This window comes from Amblyomma maculatum, chromosome 11 (genome assembly GCF_055883805.1).
Source record: "Amblyomma maculatum isolate TAMU_Amacu chromosome 11, ASM5588380v1, whole genome shotgun sequence".
Taxonomy (NCBI): Eukaryota; Metazoa; Arthropoda; class Arachnida; order Ixodida; family Ixodidae; genus Amblyomma; species Amblyomma maculatum.
This window is the reverse complement of record NC_139354.1, coordinates 159,815,788-159,837,176: the sequence shown is the minus strand read 5'-3', so window position 1 is coordinate 159,837,176 and position 21,389 is coordinate 159,815,788. Positions and strand designations below refer to the sequence as shown.

The following is a 21,389-nucleotide window of genomic DNA, read 5'->3' as shown; positions in this document are numbered from 1 at the left end:
CGGTGGGGCGGTACGCAAGTTATACAGCTGCTTTTAAGCCGAAAGCTTTCTAGTACGGGCTACAGCATAGCAACCGCACTGCCAGCAGGCACTTCGGCGTCAATGAGTTCTGCGTAGTGCGCTACTGGAGACAGCGATTGTCGATACAGACTCGGATCAAGTCTCTGATCAAGAGTAGAACTGTATGGTCTGCTGTGAGCATTATACCACGAAACGTGGGGAGTGATGATGAGGCTGCGTGCTATAAATAAAGTGCTTTAGCAATTTGTGCTTTTGGCGACCCTGTACGTTTATAACAAGAGTAAGTTCTGCTTGAAAGTAATGTTTTGGTTATATTTACAATAGCTGACCTAAGAATCCTGATTCGCACTTATTTAAATTTGCTTTTAGCGCTCCAAAACATTTGCTCGAAAATTTTCCCCGCATAATTATCGCACCCCCCAACTTAGCATCAATTTTTCCGCGAAAAAAGCTGCGAGCATTATGGGAGTAAATACGGCAGATGGGATTGGAGAGGAGTGGTCAGCCCAGTGCCAGGCACCATGCTTTCTCTACGTATATCCTAGCCTAGATGAGCTAAGCCACAGCCAATTTCTTTTTTTATTAAGCCAAATCTTGAAAAAATGGCTAACACAAAAGCACTCTCATACCACACAGAGCAAAAATATTAATTTGTTTCTTTTATATATATATTTGAATGTGGAATTTTTGTTTAAGGCACATGTTTGTTTATTCTTATGTCCCCATCAGCTTTTTTTTCTATTGCAGTGTTCGTATAACATTTTTGAAAGCGAGATGAAGGGGCCCTTGTGAACCTTGTCTGTGCAGGCTGTTCCTGCGGCAGCATCAGAAGGCAGAGACGGAGCGAGAGCGCCTGCTCACCTGCTACTTCTTGCACGGGGAGCTCTACCAGGGCCGCTTCCCCCTCACTCACGAGATGGCCCTCGAGATGGCTGCCCTCATGGCACAGGTGATCCCTCTTCTTGGTAGAAACAACTTGGCTTTTTGAGACCCTCTTAAAATCAGAAAAATGGTTTTTAAGATATAAGTCTTTTCTTTTGAAATTCCCGATATCAGTGATGAAAAGAACTTGGTGATCACCGTGAAGAAGTTGATTATCCTCGAGGTGCAGCCGCAGAGGCCTGCGAATAAAAAGAAATAATGCTGACTGCCTCATCATCATTGTGCAATGTAAGAGTCAGTGGTAGCCATTTCCCCTCTTGCAGAGCTGGGAAACATCCTTTAATGAGGAACATGGCTCTTTGTGGCCGAAAATTGGCCTAAAAAACAGATTTTCGATTTTTTTTATTTTCGCGGTCCTGAGATGTTTCCACAATTGTCTGCAAATTTTGGTCAAAAAATGCCGCCAATTTCACACGTCACAGCTTTTAAAAGTTGCAAAATTGAACGCTTGGCCCTATCATGCTGAGCTTTTGCCAGAATCAGTTCCGGACATACGCGCTCCACCGGTATTATTTGCATCTCGTTCAAAAGATCATGATTCAGGCTTGTCCCATATCTTCATTGGCGTCCATGAGCAAACCCTTAAGTGAGCAACAAAGGGAGGAAATTGCACAAAACACGCACTACTATTGGGCTCCGAAAGCATGTGACTAAATTGACCACTTTTGGTTAACTGCCAGCGTCGACTGCTTGTGGCCTGGCACCATTTTTAGAAGGTCGTGCGGCTAGGCCTACCACAGAGTTATACTGTGCCTAGCCGTGTCTTGCTATGGCGTACAAGGCACAATAAAAGATGAGGACACAAGAGCAGAAAAGAACACCAATACCGCTCATGGTGTTCCTTTCTTTTCTTCTGTCCTTGGCTTTTGTTGCGCTACAGTGTCGTGAACATGATAAAATACACAGCTGAATAGATGACAATGCACAGAAGAGACACAAGGACAATGCATTGTTCTTGTCCGTGTGTGTTTGTGTGTGCCCCTTCTGTGCATTGTCTACTCAGCTGTGTGTTTCATCATGTCTAAAGACCAACTAGCTCAACATTCTACTGTATTAGTGTCTAAAGCCATTAACCAACAAGCCCAAAAAGCCACCCTCCTGAACTATGACTTACCATGGCTAATCATGACTACTATGACTAAGAATAATAGACTCAATGAGCTCAGTAGGGTTAAGCGATGAGACGGGGGGGTGCAGGAACAACAGGAGTTGACCTTGGGACAAGTACTGTCGCACAATATTCTATGGCCTCGCTGGGGTGGTGCAGTGGTTAGGGCGCTCGACTACTGTGCCCAAGGATGTAGATGTCGCCTTTGTGGCCGCATTTCGCTGAAAGTGAAAAGCAAGGAGCCCATGTGCTGTACGATGTCGGTGCACGCTAAAAAACCCCAGTTGGTCGAAATTTACGGAGTCCTCCACTATGGTGTCTCTCATAGCCTGAGTCGTTTTGGGACGTTAAACCCCATAAACTAACCAACCAACCAATATTCCATGGTTAGCCGAGCTGAACTGTCTGGGAATTTTTTAAATTCCAGAACTTCTCCAGTCTTTCAGTTTAGCATGGGGGCTATGAGGAAAACAGTGCTTGAACCAAAGAAAAATGGAGGGTGTCGATGGTCCCACTTTGACTGTGTTTGTGCAGATTGAGTTTGGCGACCAGTCTGGGGAGCGGGCTCGGGCCAGGCCCCAACAGCAGCTGCTGCAGCAGGCCTTGGAACGCTTCCTACCACCACAGTTCCTCCTGGCTGACAAGTGGGTCTCGCATCACAAGGGGGGAGTCACAGACAGCCTGCAGATAAATTAATTTTCTGCAGTTCCCAAAAAGGTTGCTTGATGTGGTCTTGAGTAAAAAGTAAAACGATGCAAAACCTGCAGGATGATGCAGGAAGTTGTGTTTCCTTGAGTGCTTTCCTACTGTTTGCTTCAAGATTGGGGGAATTTTTGCCATGTGTAGACTGGAAAACATCTTAAATTGGCCAGTTTGTTTGTAACATGGGGTCATAGCCCACAGTGTAGCTGCTGTGGAAGTGAATCACTGATGTTAATATTTGGGGGCTTGATTGTCAGCTTGGAGATAGTCTGCAGCCAGACACTGCAGCAACCATCTTCTTTCAGCCATTGTCAATTGTATTGAAAAAAGGTTGCAACTGTTCAGAGCAAAATGCCCTTGCTTCTCTTTTTCCTAGCTGGGAATGCATAAATGGTGCATCATCACAATAACAGTTTGGTGCAGTAGCATAAAAAGAGCTTTGTGCGTAACATTGTGCAGGACTCAACAAGAGAGCCTGGGTGAGCGGTGGGCTGCCCTGCGGGGGAGGGCTGTCCAGGACTGTGTGCGCATCTACCTCAACTGCGTCCGCAAGTGGCCCCTGTGTGGAGCACGCCTCTTTGCTGCCAAGGTGCCCCCCTCTCTCTGCTCTGTTTGTTCACATGCTAAGTCTTTTTCGCTGCACCTCAGATGTCGCCTTCATAAAGCCACTCACTTCGTTGCTGCTGTGCTGCTGCTACTGCTACTGGTGGTTGTGATGACAGCAGTGCTCTGAGAGAACTGGACGAAATTAAACGAAGCAATGCATATTTAGATGTGGCAAAGCAAAGCTTAAGGAAGCAGAACTCCTTATCGAGGGCTGAACATAGCTTCTGCATGTGTATCCATACTTAGCCAAGCTGAATTGCCACTTTTTATTACAGATGAAGAGCAAGGAACAGCAGAACCTGTGGCTGGCTGTGTCTGAGGATGGCATCAGCCTGTTGGACTGCACCACCCTGGTGAGCCACCAAGTTTGTAGATTCCTCCCTGTCTCACCCTAAAGCTGCCTCACTGTCCTATCTAAATGTAACATATAAACCATATACAGGTAGTGTAGGAATATACAGTCGAACCCGGTTATATCGAACCCGGATATATCGAATTTTGGTTATATCGAACTCACGAAATATCCCCTTGGAAATCCCATGTAAAAGTATAGGAAAGCCGCGTCATATATCGAACTCAATTTCACCGGTCGTTCGATATATCGAACTTCGCGCCACGCACTGGAATGTGTGCCTTCCCCAAAGACGATCGCATCACCCTTGGCCGTTTGCCGCGTGACGTTTTCAAGCCACGCGCGGAAGGAATGAGAGGGGACAGTTCGGCTAGGGCAGCGCCGCGCCCATTCCTCAAAGGCGCGCGCATTTGCGGTTATCGTTTCCCGAGCGCCAGCACATGACGTTTGCAAGCCATGTGCGTGGGTGTGCCCATTCTTTTGCCGAGCTATCTCTCTCCTTCAGCACGCGCAACGCATGCGCCAAGCCAGCTCAGCCCGTTTTCAGACAGACATCGGACGCTTTCTCCAGCGTGTGTTGCGAACCCTCTGCGCGGCGGCTGACGTGGCTACGGCTACTGCGCCTGCGGATGTTAAGAAGCGGCAGCTTGCTTTTTTCTTTTTTTTTCTTTGCGAGAGTCATTCTTTCTTATCGTTGTGCTGTACGCACGGCGTAGCGTAAGCTATGGCTGCTGCGGACGTTTAGAAGCGGCAGCTTTTTTTTTTTTTTTTTTTGCGGGGATGTTTATTATTTTTTTTTATCGCTTATCCTTGCATGTATGTATCAGCGAAAGCACGCGTTCAGCTGCTGCGATCATAACGCCCGCCCCAAGCGCGGCGTGATAAATCGAACCAGGCTTGTGCAATCAAGCCATCACGGGCACTCTGCCAAGTTCGCTCCCCGCCACCGCAGGAGCTATCAAAAGATAAACGCGCGCCCTGACGTTATTGCCGCGCAGCATCTTGGCACGCTGCCAATGAGCTGTGGATGAGACAACCGAAACGGACTGACGCGCCATCGACATGCAAGCGAAAATGCTCGCGATTTCTGCTGCCGCGGCGACACAGAAACCTTGTTTTGAGCTGCCGCGGTGCTCGAGCGGCTAGAGGGACGCAGTTCCAACAAGTTTGAAAATTTTCGCTCTGTCGCTGCCGCTCGTCGCTGAGATCGCTCAGTCGCTTATTTCATGTGAGCGAGCTGGCCTTAGCGCGTTTTTTTTTTTTTTTTTTTCAAATTCTCGGGTGCAAAAGTGGAGGGTGGGTTCATTATGCGAGTGGGTTGATCGACAAATACAGTATCGTTTTTTCGCATCGTAAGTGCTGTCACAAGCCGATTTTTGTATATCGAATTATCGATATATCGAACTACTTCGCGATCCCCTTAGAGTTCGATATATCCGGGTTCGACTGTAGATCCTTTATCTTGAAGTGAAAACTATAGGAAAAACAAAAAAAAACAGACAACCTGGGCCCAATGTTGGGTCAATAATGGCGATTCATTGGGGTGCCACCCATGCCAAGGTTTGAGCCAATATACTGGACTGGCTTTCCCACAATGGCCACTATTGGCATACAAGCTTATATGTTGGCATACAGCCTCACTCAACAACTACTCAATATGTTCCACCCAAGCTTGCCCACTGGCTGTTATACAACGGCCATCCAGCCACTTTCACTGGCTATCCGATATTTGCCACCATTTTCGTTATTTACCAATCAAAATTGATGCAACTTGGTGGGTTTGTGTAGTTTTTTGTGCAGATTCCAAAACTGCAAATATTTATTTTGTGGTCCAATTATTTCTTGAGATAATTACACCAATTAGTCTAATTCTTACGAGAACAATTACAAAATGATCACTGAAGAAAAACTTCAGGTGAACACATTGCTGGACACTGGAAAGAATGAGGAACACAATGTTGCAAGCAGTTTTTTGATTAAGCAATTATTTCTTGTTTTATTGCATAACAAAGTTCAAAGATCAAAATATAGCATATAAAGGTAAAAAAAAAAAGCCATTTTAAAAATTTTGAACAAGAAATTAAAAAATCTACTTGCAACATTGTGTGCTCCACATATTTGGCTTCATGCTGAAAAAGAAATTATTACTCTATCAGCAATAGCTACCGAGATATTAAGGCCACAAAACTGCAAATGGTCGAGAATGCATGTTTTGAGAAAAGAGCAAAAAAGAAACAGGGCATTATTTAACAGACATTCACTGGTGCAATGCACACATTTACAATTTAAAATGGCTATAAACCTCCAGGAATGTAGTCTCTTTGCTTTCCAACGTCCAAGTGTCGCCTCTTTCATTTTGATTTGCAGTTGCAGCACATTCAGTTGTCACTTTTTCGGCTGCGCGAGTCATATGCAGGCAGCGTTTTTTTTTTTTTTTTTAACGTACGTCGTTTTGCTACGTCCTCGCATCAAGACCGCGGTGAGAACGTTTATTGCGGAAAAGAAATGTAATTTGGAGCTGTTTGCTGCTTCCCAGTGCTCTGCATTGCACTGGAAGCAAGTGAATTCCCTAAGGACTATGAACTAGGTCCGATCGGCGCAAACGCACGGCGAGCTCTACGAAGACGACGTGTCCCGCAGTTTACGCATTGGAGAATAAGTTTGATGGCGATTCCTTATCCCCGTTCACTTTTTTAAGTGCCAATATCGCCGCCGTATGTTTTACGCTTCGCCAATCTCGGCAAACTGTTTAGATCTGACGATCGTGAACTCCGCATCGCCAAGCGGATTGTCCGCCGCGCTGCCGTCATCGTCACGAACACAATCCGTCTACCGCTTCATTGCTGGAGTTGGCGCGAGTTCAAGCTTTTCCTGTTTTGAGCTTATCTTTCTGCTCATCTGCGGCCTGCGTTATCACTGTCACGGCGGGTGCGACCGCTGGCAGTAGCAGTCCCCCGTGCTGGGGAACACGCTAGGCCTACTTCAGGCTCGTACACACGATCGTTCGGCGCACGATTTTCGTCGGCCTGAGCGCGCACAGCCGGGGCAGGGCATCACTTGAGATGATTATTCAACTATTTTTTTTTTTTCACTTTTTTCACAAATTCTTGCCGTGAACGCACCTCGCGGTTCGGAACCGAGCGCGGCCGGCGTCACGTCTCCGCCGTCTCCCCGCGGCTCGGGCGCGCCGAGCAGACGCCGTCAGCCAGCTCCACCAATGCGGTGACGCCTTATCGTCACGTGCACCCCGAAAGCCAATGGGATTGCAAATGCCACGTTTTCTTTTTTGCCATTTTTTATGCGACCAATGGGCGAATGTAAACAGCAGAGGCGGCAATTTGAAGACGAAAGGCGGCTCTTTCGAATGAGACCAAGATGGCTACGGTGCCGCGCACAAAATGGGAGCTACGCCTCGCGGAAAAAGGTTGTTTCGGGTGTCGTTTTCGGCCCAAATTTGGGCGACATCGATTATATAAATTGGCATTGTGACTAAAATACCGGCCCTAGAGATGAAAAACTTAGCAGATAGGTAGATAAAGAGCTACTGATTTCGCAAATCACATTTTCTAAAAAGTGATTTTTTCGCGATTTTTTGGTCCGAAAGACTCGTGTCCCCCCTTAATAGCTTGTAACAACTGGTATCCGGCTAGGCTTATTGGCTACCCATCATAGTGCACCCAAGCATGTCCACTGGCATTGCATCATTGGCATCGAGTGAATCCGATTATTGCTGAATGTTTGTTTTTATTTATTGGTGTCTATTTTGTGCTGTGATGGGTGTTGTGGCACAGGGGCAACTAATGCCATCATGTGCCAAACACAGGTTTGAGTTAGCTTTTCTGCAGGTAGTTTATATGCAGCCAATTATATTGTTACGGACGAAGGAGGAAGGAGAGGGCAGCGGCGTGGGCAGGAGCACGCGCTAAGCCCGCTCACAGATTCATTAAACGTCACCTTGCGACCATCGAACATCTTCTTTGATCTGTTTTCATCGGCTTGCCGCTTCGTAACAATATATATGTGACGTTCTGAAAGTATACATGCACACAAAGCCAGAATGGTTCTTTGCGGATATTTTTTAACCCTGTGAGGGTCGAATTTTTTAGAAAAAAACTTTCCCAGATGGTCAAATTACTTTATTGCAGATTTTGAAAGTTCAATATGAGTAAAGTCAAGGAAAAGTTGCAGGAAAATATAAGGAACAGTATTTTGGAGTCAATGTTACTCTTCACTGTAAAGTCAGGAACCTCGGGAAACACACTAAACAAATTGTGGGGGAAATAGGACTGTGACACAAACAAGACGAAGGCGAGAAGTGGACAAGGCGTGCGGTAACTAACAACTGAAGTTTATTGGAAAACACCCGTAACAGCAAAAAAGGGGGCCTGCGCGTCACATGGGTGAAAAGAGCAAAAAGAAAAAGTTAACCAGCAAGCAAAATCTATCGTCAAAGGTAGGCGAGATAACCAAGTGCACACAACTGACAAGCGCAAAAACGCGGGCGTCAGAGGTTGATTAAAGACCTGGTCTCTTTATCTAAAAGAGCCAAAGATGTCTCGCTTACACACGTGTCGAACCCAAGTCTATTCATATGCGCTGCTTTCAAGATCTCTCTTTCCAGTCTAGTTTTACCTCTCCCGATAATGGTGGCTTCGTTCAGCAAGGGGTAGCAACCATGACATTCTCGGCAGTGTTTTGGAAGATTGGCCTCATTGTCGGGTTTCAGAGACTGGTACTAATGCTGCCGCAACCTCTGATTAATGCATTGGCCTGTCTGTCCAATGTAAATTCTGCTGCATCACAGCGGGAACTTATGCACCACTTCGGTGGAACAGCACACATACTGGCATTCGTGCTTAGTTGTACACGAGATTCTGCGCTGACCATCCGCCATACGCTTACAGAGTTGTGACAACTTGCAGGGGGCTGAAAAAACAAGTCGAATACCCTATTTACCCGCCACCCTCTTCAAGTTATGGGCCATTTTGTGTACATAGGGCATGACTTCAAGCGGGACTTTGTTCAGAGGGACTACCGGCTATTTTCAATGCACTTTGTGCCTCAGCCTGCACATCAACGATTCCGCCACTGCCTGAAGAATGACCAGTGGGAACCCTGACTGACAAAACTTATTCACTTGGCCCTTAAAACTCTCAGCTGCCATGTGCTTGCAAGACTTCAAAAAGGCCGACCTCATACAAGTCGTGGCTATGCCTCTCTTAATTAGTTTCGAGTGGCATGAAGAAAAGGGCAAAATGACCTTCTTGGAACGCGGCGCATATGCCCAGCAGACATGGTCATTCACAGAAAAAGAAAGTTGCAAGGATGAAGTTTAAAGAGTGGGAACGCTGCTTGAAAACGTCAAGCACACTCCCTGCGACTGTGTCACAACACACTGAGCGGTCAATGTTAAGAAGGACTAAAAAATCGTTCACATATCTGAACACTTTCCTTACACCAAGATTGGTGGCGTCTAGCTGGAGCTGGAGCTGGCGGTCAAGGTTAGCCAGGAAAATTTCGCACAATACAGGCGCCACACATGATCCAGTTCCCTGCTCCTGGGTATACAGGTTCCCTTCAAAATTTACAAGTGTTGCACTGAGGTAGCACTTCAATAGCTCTAAAAAATCTAAAAAATTCTGAAGGGAACTTGTATACCCAGAAACGGGGAATATGCATTGGACCGTGTGTGGCGCCTGTATTGTGCGAAATTTTCCTGACTAACCTTGACCGCCAGCTCTAGCTCCAGCTAAACGCCGCCAGTCTTGGTGTTAGGAAAGTGTTCATATATGTGGACGACCTGTGAACAATATGTGGATGACCTGTGGACATTATGTGGAGGACCTGTATACCCAGAAACGCATGTAATGCATCGCATTTAAAAAAACAAAGAAGAAAAGTCACATCGCAGTGGTACGCTACTACACTGCAATGCAGACTTGCGTTGCAAGCAGTGACTTTCTCTTGCTCCTTTCAAAAAACAGTATCAAGCCACACTAGCTTTTTTTTTTACTTTACTACACTACCAAGCTTTTACCGAATTGTTTCGATGCACTTATATGCACGGATCAGACGAAGCCAGCGTGTGTAGATCCTTCGCTCAAACCGGACTACGGAAACAGCAAAAAAAAAAAAAGAAAAAAAGAAGAAGAAGAAGTAGTCCAGAACGGAAGCTGAGTACCCCTGCCGTTTGCGATTGGCTGCCTCGTTCGTCAATCAGTCATCGACTGTATGTCCGAAATAGTTAAACGGCTACCACAACATGTACACAACTTACAGTATAGCATTTCGCCACGTATAATTCCATTGAACTATATACACTTCATTCCAGAACATCGAAGAGTTGAAGCAGATTTCCTTCCCTGCCAGGCGAACGTAGCTAATAGCTTATGGAAAATGATGCTCATATTTTTATTCTGTGCACAGATATACCTTATGAGCTATGCAGCAGCAACAGCCTATTCATTATTCGTCCCTTGCTCTGCGTGCAATGCAGAGCTCGCCGGCATATAGAGATCAAATGTGAGTTTGTTGGTGGATATCACAATATTAAATATTCTGCAGCTAGCCCAACCTTTGTGCTTACAAGACTAGATAGTATTCACATGCAATACAGTCTGTGCTGACGCCGACTGGCAGAGCTATCTATAGTGTCCATGGTGAAATGGTGCAGCATTCTTTTGCTAGCACAATGTCTTGGACTTCTGTTTTGCAGCAATGGATCATATCGCTTTCCTTCCACCAAACAAGTAAAATATTGCATAAATAAATTATTTACGTGTATGTTTGCATTCATGGACACAAGTTTACGAGATGTCAGTTTAGAACCTCCACGCCACGGATTAAGCCGCACTCACAGGCTTAGTATATACGGTCTAGTATGTGCTACGTTTGTAAACTGCCCCATCGCTGATTGAAACAGTGCACACTTGTGTCATATTTCATTTATATACGTAGACAGTGAGCGTTGTTAGTTTGAAATGAAAAAAATTATGCACCTGATTGGTTGCGAGTTTATTGAGGAGGGTGACGAAGTATTCTCAAAATTTTTGCGCATGAGCGGCATCACGCTGAAGGCGTATCGGAGTAATGGTAGGGTCTGTAACGGCTGCGCACTCCACTTGAGTAGTAAACTCCTCCACAGTTGAAAACAGAGCAACATTCAAGCGTTTTAAGGGCTTCATAGACGGCATAAGCCACGCATTTGACTCGATAGCAATGACAGTGGCACATTGCACAAGACATGCACTGCATGCATGCGTAGTGCCACCCAATCATTCATTTCGGGGCCTGCTTAAAGGTTTTGCTCTATAATGCCCATCTTTATCTCATGGCATGGGTTTGTCAAGAAAATCATGCCATACCTCAGCAGTGGGTCGGCCACGGAGCTATGGGGGAGGACCCTACCGACCCCACCCTTACCACCTAAGCCATTTTTAATAAATGTTCTCTACTACTGTTACTATGTCTCTGACGACGTAGCGATATGTTCGAAATCCACCGCGATGGGCACGATAGTATTGATCGAGACATAAAAATATGTCAGGATATAAAGGTTGAGAATTCTTTAATATCTGCGAGCCACTATCGGCCAATGCATGTCATGATATGTACAATGTTTTCCAGCTGTCCAAACTAATTGGACAATATCGACCACTATAACCCGAAGTTATATACATTGCTGGAAACACCCCAAAACTGGCAGGATAACATCGACCAATGTACACCAGAATATATTCCATGTTGCTAAGCAATATATACTAACAGGACCATATTGATCAATACATACCATGATGCTTGCAATGTTGGCAAGTCATAGGAGCTGCCCATACGTTATCGACCATTATAACCCACGATGGATAGAATATTGGGGAGCCATCATAACTAGTAGCAAAATATTGACCATTGTATGACACTAAATATTATGAGTTGACAGGTCATCAACAATGGCAGGAGAATATTGACTAATCTATGCCATGATGTGCGGTATGTTGGCTAGCCATTACAGCTCGTCAAGCAACATCAAACAGTATACCTGAGATTCACACAGTGGGGGAAAGCCAGCATGACTGGCAGGATGTTATTGACTATTGTATGCCAAGATATATTCAGTGTTATTAGCCATCAATACTGGCAGTATTATTATTGACTGATGTGTGCCATAATAGATGCAGTGTTGGCCACTCGCCACAGTTCGTTAGGCAACATCGACCACTGGAACCGAAGACGTATACAATGTTGGGCAGCCAATAATACTGGCGGGATACTATTGAACAATGTGTGCCAAGATATATTTAATAAGCAAGTTCTGTCTCGTCAGCACACGTTTCCTGCAGTTGTAGTACATGGAGACCAGTTACAGAGTAACCGCTTATAGTGCAAGATTAGTTATAAAGCGGGTTTTTCCAGCCACCGATCTGCCTTCCATAGGACTCAATGTTAAGTAGCAGTTATACAGTCAAACCCACTTATAACAATACCGATTTTAACAATATATCAGATTTAAAAATGGGCAGCCGCTTCACCGTCAGGTTTGCCATGTGTTCTAGGGTAAAGTAAACCGCTTATTACAATGGTGTCATAGTATATTATCGGTTCTAACAATCAAATATGGTCAGTGAGTCAACAAATATGGGGAAACGCAGCGACCACAAAAGTGCGCGCATATGCGGAGACGGCGACAATGCCGATATAGTGACAATAAAAAAAAAAAATCAGGACGGAGTGCGTTGAGCCAATGCGTTGGTCGGGTGTGCTGGAAAAGCTTGCATGGTACGGGGAAGGACAGAGCGCTTCCTCACACGAAGGAAGAGGGAAGGCGTAAGCCGGCGCAGAAGAGGAAGCGAACGAAAATGCTGCTAGAAATTAAGCAGAACATTGTAGATGAGCACAAGGACAGAGTAAAAGTGTGCAACTTAGTGCACAAGTATGGCTTGACGCAACCGAATGTATCAAAAATCATCTGCAACATGCTCAAAATTGAGAACGAAAGATGCTAGTGCTGCCCATGCAATGGACGACGGCAGGAAAAGGGTTCGACACAGGGCCTACAAAGACTTAGAACAGGCGCTCTACCAGTGGTTCTTGAATGCCTGTGCAGCGAACCTGCCGCTTAGTGGCCCGATTATAGCGGAGAAGGCAAAGCACTTCGCATACCTCCTGCGCAACACTAATTCCCAGCCTGGTTGTGGTTGGATTCAACGGTTCAAGGAGAGACATGGAACAAGGCAGTTGTGGGCGAGGCAGGATCGCTCGATATCGACACTAGGCAGAAGTGGCTTGTGGAAACATTGCTCTGCACCCGAGAAGCATACGCAGACTTGTACAATATGGACGAGATTGGGCTGTTTTTCCAGATGCTACTGTCGAAGGCCTGTAAGGGCTGCAAGCAAAGCAAGTTGCACTTGACCGTTTTCTTGTGTGCCAACATGGACAGCAACTACAAGTGCCCCGCCTTCATCATAGGGAAGCTGTTTTTGTTGTGCCGCGAGGATTCCGGTTTGCTACCGTCGTAACGGAAAAGCATAGATGACGTGCAAACTTTTCCGCGAGTTGCTGGTCGAATTTGATCAGCGGATGCAGCGCAAAGAAAGGAAGGTGGCATTGGTGCTCGACAGTTGCACTGCACACCAAAAAGCTCAGAAGCTGTTGCATGTGGAAGTTTTTTTTCCTCCCACCTAACACCACTGCAGGTTTGCAGCCTATGGATGCAGGCGCAATTGCTTCAACTCACTGTATCGCCGACGTGTTTTGAGCAGGCTCGCGCTGAACCTTGCCAGACTTGAAGATCTCGCTCCTGATGGTAGTGCAGTTTATTTTTGGAGCATGGGCAGAAGTAAGCTCCTCCACCATCATGAACTGCTTCAGGAAAGCGGCCTTCGCTGGGGATGCTGACAACGCAGAAGGTCGCGAAGCTCCTGCAGGCACAGCGATGACCGAACTTTGGTCGACAGTGAGCTGTAGTGACAGCGACGTGTCGGGACTGGAGGAATTTTTACATGCAGACGATACAGTCGCAACAAATGAAGAGCTGACAGACAAGGCTATCATCGCAGCAGTCACTGGCCTAGAGGACGGTGACAATAGCAACGATGACGATGAACCGAACCTGTGCAGGTTGCATCTGACCAGCAAGCTTTGAGAATGATCGAATCCCTGCGGGACTTTCGTTTTGCTAAGAACCTTCCACTGCACTATGTTCAGCAGTTGGATGCCCTGCAGAAAGATGTTGGCCAGATTGCCGTGAAACACAACGCTTACTGATTACGGGTTTTTTTCCACTACGAAATAAAAATTGTAAGCTACCTCGTCAATTAATATGTAGTTTATAATGTTTTTTCTTGTTTTTTCGGCCTAACTCGGTTATAAGAATGATATTTCCATGGCACTTCAATATTGTTATAAGTGGGTTTGACAGTAGTGCGGTTTTAAACCTGCTCGGTGACAGCACGGAACAGCAAGTGCACTTCCCTGCGCAGCATCGGGTTTCCCTGCATAGCACAGCACATCACACCATGTGTTTAGGGTGCAAAACAAGCGCACGCGAACTCATTCAGTCTCCATGCATTGCTCCCATCTTGTGCAAGATTGCTCAATGGCTACTCTTTTCGGTCACACCCCATTTTTTTGCCGTGACCCCTTTAATGGTTTCCTTCACTCGTTCATTATGATTGTGCCTTCATCCATGTTTGGTCATGCAACATGATGCAATGGAAGCTCCGCATTTCTTGCGTGGCAGTGGATCATGAACCGTTGGGGCACTGAAAAAGACGCTCAGCTAGCTTCCTGTGACATGTGCCGAATAATTTGCGAGAGGCGGTATTTTTGCTATGACGGAATGATCACGCCAAAGCTAAACAGGTGTGGTGTCGTGGACTGCCACAACAGTGCAGCTTGGTCAGCCTCTCTATGAGGCTTGTCTTTCAACCAAAAGGTCTTGTTCTGAGATGTCTCACATTCTTTGTGGGAACGAAAAAAGCCAAGTGATGAATTAGCGTACCGCGTGGAGTGCGACTACAGAGGTTAGTGCATACGCAGTTCATGCGCATAGGCAGTTCTGTGGCAGTGGTCACTGTAGTTCCCGCACTCGCGCTGTGCACTGTATGTTATATACAACTAGCCTAAGCGTCCAGCGGACTTAGTGAGCTGCTTTTCGTTCACCAATTGATAAGGCATTTTTGAAAGGGAAGCTACCCATCTGGTGTGTATTTTACCTAAAACTAATGTTTTGGTTATAGTGCATTACCACGGTAGTCTATGCTGTGCCTGAAACCAAAACTGCATAAAGCAAGCAGTCTAGAAACACAATTCGCACAAGACAAATAGTACTTCGAGATTTTGAATACCAAACATTTGGATTAAATAGTGTATTGAACACTGTGCTATTCGATAAAATATTTGAAATTATTGAATATTTGTGCACCCCTAGGTTTAATGTTTAGGATTCTCGAGTTCTGCCTTTAAAATTGAAAAAAAATTGAAAAAAAATTTATTTCCAGTAATATACAGGAAATGGGCCTAGGGCGAAAAGCTACAGCGATAGCTTGAGAGATGCCCGAGGCCCAGTAATGGCAGAGCAACAGGACATGTGACATTAAGGCGAAGATATACATATATAACATGAAAATTATGGAGCACAGAAAGAGCACATATATATAAATGAAACAGCAAGTTAAAAAACAGCACAGTAAATATAACGACGCACAATAGTGTAACAGTATGCACGAAATATGGCAAAACATAATGAAAATGAAGTGACTGTTCTTGTAATAATGTTTAAGGCATGGAACGGAAAGTACAGAGAGACAGTGCGCAATTGATAAAATATAGCTTGAAGTCCTTAAGTGATGCGGTAAAGATGTTTGGGTTGTGTATGCTATAATGATTTAATATGCATGGTAAAGTAAAACGCTCTGGTTACCGTATAACGTCCTCGTTCGAGGAACGTCCCATATTTGTTTACTTCTGGTGTGAAAGGGTTTTTTGTAAGGCTTAAGTCCAGATATATTCTTCAAGAAGTCAGTTAAGCATTGAGGTGACAATTTAAGGCAGTGAAGTAGACGATACTCAATCATGGCATGCACACGATGAATCCTATATTTCGGAAATAATGTTTCTGTATGGGCAGTGTAGCATGCACCAGCGATCAGTCTAATTGCCTTCTTTTGGAGTATGATGTTTAGATTTGTTTTGGATGTTGTACCCCAAACGAGGCGACAGTAGTTTATGTGAGATTGAATTAAAGCGGAAAATTCGTTGCGAGAGGAAACCAACAGATCTCTTTCAATATACATTATATGGTCAGACTCTTATTCGCCCCCTTTCAGCCTTTATTTGGCTCTTCTATTGCATTTTGTTTTTCTGTGATGTTATTTGTTACTGTTTCAAAACCTGTTGTTTTCATCCTTTTCTCTACTCTTCCATTTTTGTTGGCATTGTTATCTCGTGTCGTTTTCACCTTTGTTATCTTCCTGTTGCATGTAAGCTCAGCAGCTGGTCATCATGTTTTCCGCCCACATTTCCTATATACCATAAAAGCAGCTATAATATGGACATGCATGTAACACAAGGCGCAATTCTGGGATAACAAAAAGAGAAAAAGAAAGTTTTCATCCGTGTATAATGTGAGCGAGGAAAGATAAGCAAGAGTAATTTGCACTACATTTCACGGTTGCCCCACGAGACATGTTCTAAAACTATCTAAAACGAGTTAGTTCTGAAATGCTTCCAGCTCAGATGCGGGATGGCAGTGCACTAGCTGTCGGCCATCATGTGTCGTGTTCACGCCTGTTTGCATCACGAGCACATGCAGGCACGTGCCGTGTGCACCGAAAGTTTTCTCAGATTGAGGGCTCTTGCAAGCGTTGTTGTCCGGTATGTGTATCGTCTGCCAGGAGTCCCTTGCTGGAGACATTTTTCAGTAGAAACTCTTTTTCGGTACCTCTAAATGTGCTCGATATCCTGCATTTCTTGAAAGATGTGATTATTGGAAATGTTGGTCAAGCGTCTGCAATTCGACTGCAGGGCATGGCCAGCATAGCTGAAGAGTGGAACAAGCCGAGTGATTCTTTCTGCATCCCTACATCGTGCGAGGTGCGATCGACCTCCTTCCAGTCACATATGTGTAACGGGCACCATGGTTGTGAGGATCACCAGGTCAGCAGGGTGAAACCAAGGCCATCGAAACAGCCAGCCAATGCTGCCGCTAGATAGTCCCTTCTCTTGCTGAAAGCCTGATGCTGATGACGCTTATTAATAACGAGGCCGGAACTGCGATTTAAGCTGAAATTTGTTCGGATCCAAAAGATTAGCATGCCGTGACGTTATCACTGCGTAGCATCTTGGCGCGCTGCAATAAGCTGTGAATGCGATGGTCGAAACGGAGGGACGCTCCTCCGAACGCATTTTGTTTTCAAATTCTAAGGGGCAAAAGAAGGGGGTGGGTTCATTATGCGACTGGGTTGATTACTCGACAAGTACAGTATTATTTTTCACAATCACAAGCGGCGTCTCATGCTGATTTCTGTATGTCGATTTATCGATATATCGAACTATTTTGCGATCCCCTTCGAGTTCGATATATCTGGGCTCGATTGTATAAAGCCGAGTCACCCGTATTCGGCGCCCTGTGGGCTCAGTAGCTGTGCCGCGATGCGGTCATCCAATCTGCTGCTCTTCATCATGCAGGTCAGTCAATCGTACTGTCTTTTAAGCAGAAAAACAAGCAACTATTGTAGGGTATGCTGCTGGGCTAGTTGGTGGTGGTTGTCAAGCATTATGGTGTCGCAGTGCTGGCAGACAAGGACAAAAGGACTAGGGACACACACAACTGCGCTGAACTTTCAAGTTTATTTTGGACACTTTTGATCCGTGCATTTATAATTGACAGAAGGAACTGGACACGCAAACGCACTCACAAGACAGATATAGCAATCTCAGTAGCCGCATCGCTATCTCTCGCAATCTCAGAAGCCGAATCGCAATCCCGATAGCCGTATCGCAATCTCAGTACGAGAAGGCCGCCCCACAAAAAACGACCGCGGTGCAACAAGCACAGAAGAGGCTATAAGAACAAGGCATAGAAGCAAGTAAAAACAAAATGCAGCATGATAAATGAAAAATGGCAATGAAGAGCTAACAATAAACAAGCCAAATTCATGAAAAGGTGAAGATGCATGAAAAACAACCAACAAAAAACATGCCAAAAACTTCAATGAGGCGAAAGATAAAAACAGATAAAATTTCATCAAAGAGGCAACAATTAACAGCCAAAAAATAAAAGAGAGCTAAAAACAGGTGAAAAAATGACGTCAGTGAGGTGAGAATTAACAAAATGAGGTAAGAATTAAGAGCAAATCAACGAGTAGCTAAAATCAGGTGCATGGATATCGTAAATAAGGCGAAATCAGCAGGTAAAAAAACGGACGGAACAGAGAAGTAAGAAAAGTCTTTTACATGGCTTTGGATGCAGAGTACTCATAAAGACCCAGACAAGAAAGCGATCTCTTTTTCTAGGAGGGCTACTGAAGGCACGCTGACGTAGTCTGCTTTCAGCTTGTCAATGAAGGCGGCTTCAATTATTTCTCGCGTTAGCTGGTTCTTGTTTCTTGCCAAAATTCTGGTGTTTGCAAATTTTTGAGGGTTGCCCTTACAGAATGAGCAGTCTCGACAGTGCATAGCCAGGTTGCTTGATTTTTTGTCCTTTATGTTCAATTTATGCTCCTGTATTCTTTTATTTACACAGCGACCGGCCTGCCCAACGTATTCTTTGCCGCAGGAAAGAGGAATAGAATAGACAACCCTTAGGCACATGCGACAAATGGTTCTTTATGCTTTGTTGTGCATTCTTTCCTTCGTCCGGCTGGCTTGTTAACGCGCTTACAAAGTCTGGATAGGCGGTAAGGTGCAGAAAAAACTACCTCTACTCCTACTTTTTTCCCAATTCTTTTCAAATTGTGGGATACCTGGTGAATGTACAGAATGACAGTGAATTTCTTGTTCCGATCTTTTTCTTTCGATGGAATGGACTTTTCGTTTTGCATGGCGCTGAGCATTTCCTCGGCTATTGAAGAAAGAAGTATTGCTGGGTATCCGGATTGAAGCAATCTCTGGGCTTGATTCTGAAAACGTTTTTCTAAAGAGTGCTCACAGGATTTAGTTAACGCGTTATTAAAGGCGGCTTGCACTATGTTTCACTTAATTAGCTTGGAATGTGCGGAATCGTAAGGTAAGACCGGCTTGTTGGCTCTTGGCTCAAAGGACCAGCACACGCGTTCTGGAGAAAACCGCAACCTGAGCTCAAGAAAGCGAATGAAGCCGTCCTCCGGGATTTCATGCATTAAAGTAAGTGGATATAAGCATGGATTGAAATTTGCCAAAACACTGCCAACCTGGGGTAAGAATTCATCATCGTGGCTGTCTAAAAGTACTAGATAATCATCCACGTATCTGAAGATTTTGAGAACCTGTCAATTATCTAGCTGTGCTGAGTGCTCTATCATGCTTGGCAAGGTACAGATCGCTCGAGATGGGGGCAATACATGAATCGATACAGATACCCTGTTTTTGTATGAAGAGTAAGCCGTTCCAATCATTGTGGGTGGATGTGAGATAATTAATTAAACAGTAGTTCGAGAAAGCCGCTAACTGAAATGCCGCTGGCATTTTGAAAAGCTACGCTGCCATGCTGGTCGACGCACTCGCTAACACACTGGAGCAATTCAGCATGAGGGATTGAATAATACAGATCTTTTATGTCGACGAAGAAACCTAGAAAGGCTCTACTCTGGTTATTTTGCAGGAAGAGAATGACGTCTTTTAAATTTTTAACTAGAAATGGGTCATCTGTGGCCAGCAGTTTTAGTTTTCTTGTAGAAATAATGCCACGGAGTTTTGCCAATTGTCTTTTTTCTGAGACAATAACTCGGAATGGGCATTCATCTTTGTGCGTTTTTGCCGTGAAAAACATATCGAGGGATAACTTGCTGCTTTCACTGATGAAGCGAGAGAGCCTGTCTAAGTTTAAGTGCTCACACAACTTTTTGGCTACACTTCTGGCTTTAGATTGATTAACATCGCATTTCTTGAAACAAGAATCAATTGCTGCGCTAGCTTTTCTGGAATACAAGTTATTTGGCATGACGACAAAGCCTCCTTCCTTGTCAGCAGTGAGCAATAAGAGGTTATTTTTCTTCAAGTATGAGACAGTCTTTCACAGAAGGACGTTTTTCATTCCTGCTGCAGTGTATGAGCACATTGATGCCTTCTGAGACACAGCGATGTTGTTCTGACATAGGGGCTGACTTTGACACTTGCCTGACCAGGAACAGTAAATCCGGAGCTGGAAGAATCGGTTCCGTAGAAAACTTGGGGCCACGCTCAAGCAGGCACTGGACATCCTTGGGGCAGTCGTTTGGAGCACCTATAAGGCGAAATTGGTTGCTGGTTGTCAAGTGTTTTTTTGGCACGAGCTTCCACAGGTGTCGAACTGTCTGTTGTCACAGGAACTCACTGGTGCGGTCGGTGCGAGAGTTCGCGCCATTTCTTCAGCGATGAGGCCGCTGCCTGGGAATTGAATACGAGAAGTCGAAGATGTTGTCGATGTAGGCGAGCTTGATGCTGCCATTCCGACTGCAGTATCTTGCACATTCAGTGTCCGTGGCCTGCTGAGGGGAGAAGCCCACCGAACAGGCCTCGAATTTCAGTTGGCACAATCCTGTGGCGGGTGCAGAACTCCACAGATTTGCCTTGCAAGTTGCGGTTGCGATGAGAGGAACAATGCGACACGGATCAACAAACAACACTGCACTAATTCTTTAACACTTCCGACAAATGTGCGCAAAACAATACTCTTATGAAACCGTGAAATATTCGAAATCTCGAATTACATTCTGCCACGTTCCAAAGGTCTGTGTGCATCAACTTGCCCTACCATGTCGTTGCTGCTCCGAAGTGTGTCTCCTTGATCTGCAACACTGGTAATGAAAGGCCTAAAAAAAAAAAGGAATTGAGTGAGCCAAACCACAACAATGAACATGGACAGTATTTGCAATCTTTCCTGGTTTCAAATACTGTGCCCATTATGGTCCGAAATTTATGCCTTGTACCAGATTAAGCTTAAAGTTTGATGCAAAACTTGTTCTGGAACATCTGCTGTTGATCAGTCAGTCTGTAACAAAGTTTTCTTTGCAGGATTATATGGCACAAGTGCTACCTAGAATGCAAGGCTAGTGGGTATAGTAGGCATTCAACGAGGTATTGCTCACTAGTGATTCAAGCTGGGCCCTTACTCCGTGCAGCAACCATGGGTGCAACACCCGTACTCGAGCGTCATGACCTTTGGCGGCTGCCGGGAGGACTTCATGCTGGTCGTCTGCCCAGAGGCAGGGGAGCCCTGCACCGAGCGGCTCCTCTTCGCCATGCCGAAGCCACAGGTGAGGGTTCCTCTGGCATTCTTCTTCACAGTTTCAGCGCCATGTGGTTGGCCTGCCTGTTGCTGCGTTACAGCACCTTGATAGAAAGCAGAGACAAGTCGGCTATGGTGGCACAATCTTGAATGAAAGAGCACTGCTGTGTGAGAAGAATCCAGCAGCATACGATCTTGCAATTTGATGATGATGATGACTGAAACAACTTATGTCAATGGTCAAAACCAAAGAT

The 21,389-nt window shown here is 45.2% G+C and overlaps 1 protein-coding gene across 5 annotated transcripts in view; it reads left to right on the top strand.

Moving 5' to 3' along the window:
• LOC146175281 (uncharacterized protein CG43867) overlaps positions 1–21,389 on the top strand; it is a 429,718-nt gene that overhangs the window by 394,555 nt on the left and 13,774 nt on the right. For 3 of the 5 annotated variants that reach the window (XM_084584707.1, XM_084584708.1, XM_084584706.1), the window contains 6 exons: positions 829–970; positions 2,606–2,715; positions 3,233–3,362; positions 3,655–3,732; positions 16,755–16,823; positions 21,029–21,163. In XM_084584707.1, coding sequence (XP_084440833.1) covers positions 829–970; positions 2,606–2,715; positions 3,233–3,362; positions 3,655–3,732; positions 16,755–16,823; positions 21,029–21,163 — 664 coding nt within the window. The remainder of the gene's footprint in view (positions 1–828; positions 971–2,605; positions 2,716–3,232; positions 3,363–3,654; positions 3,733–16,754; positions 16,824–21,028; positions 21,164–21,389) is intronic. The other 2 variants (XM_084584710.1, XM_084584709.1) reach the window with 1 other exon arrangement.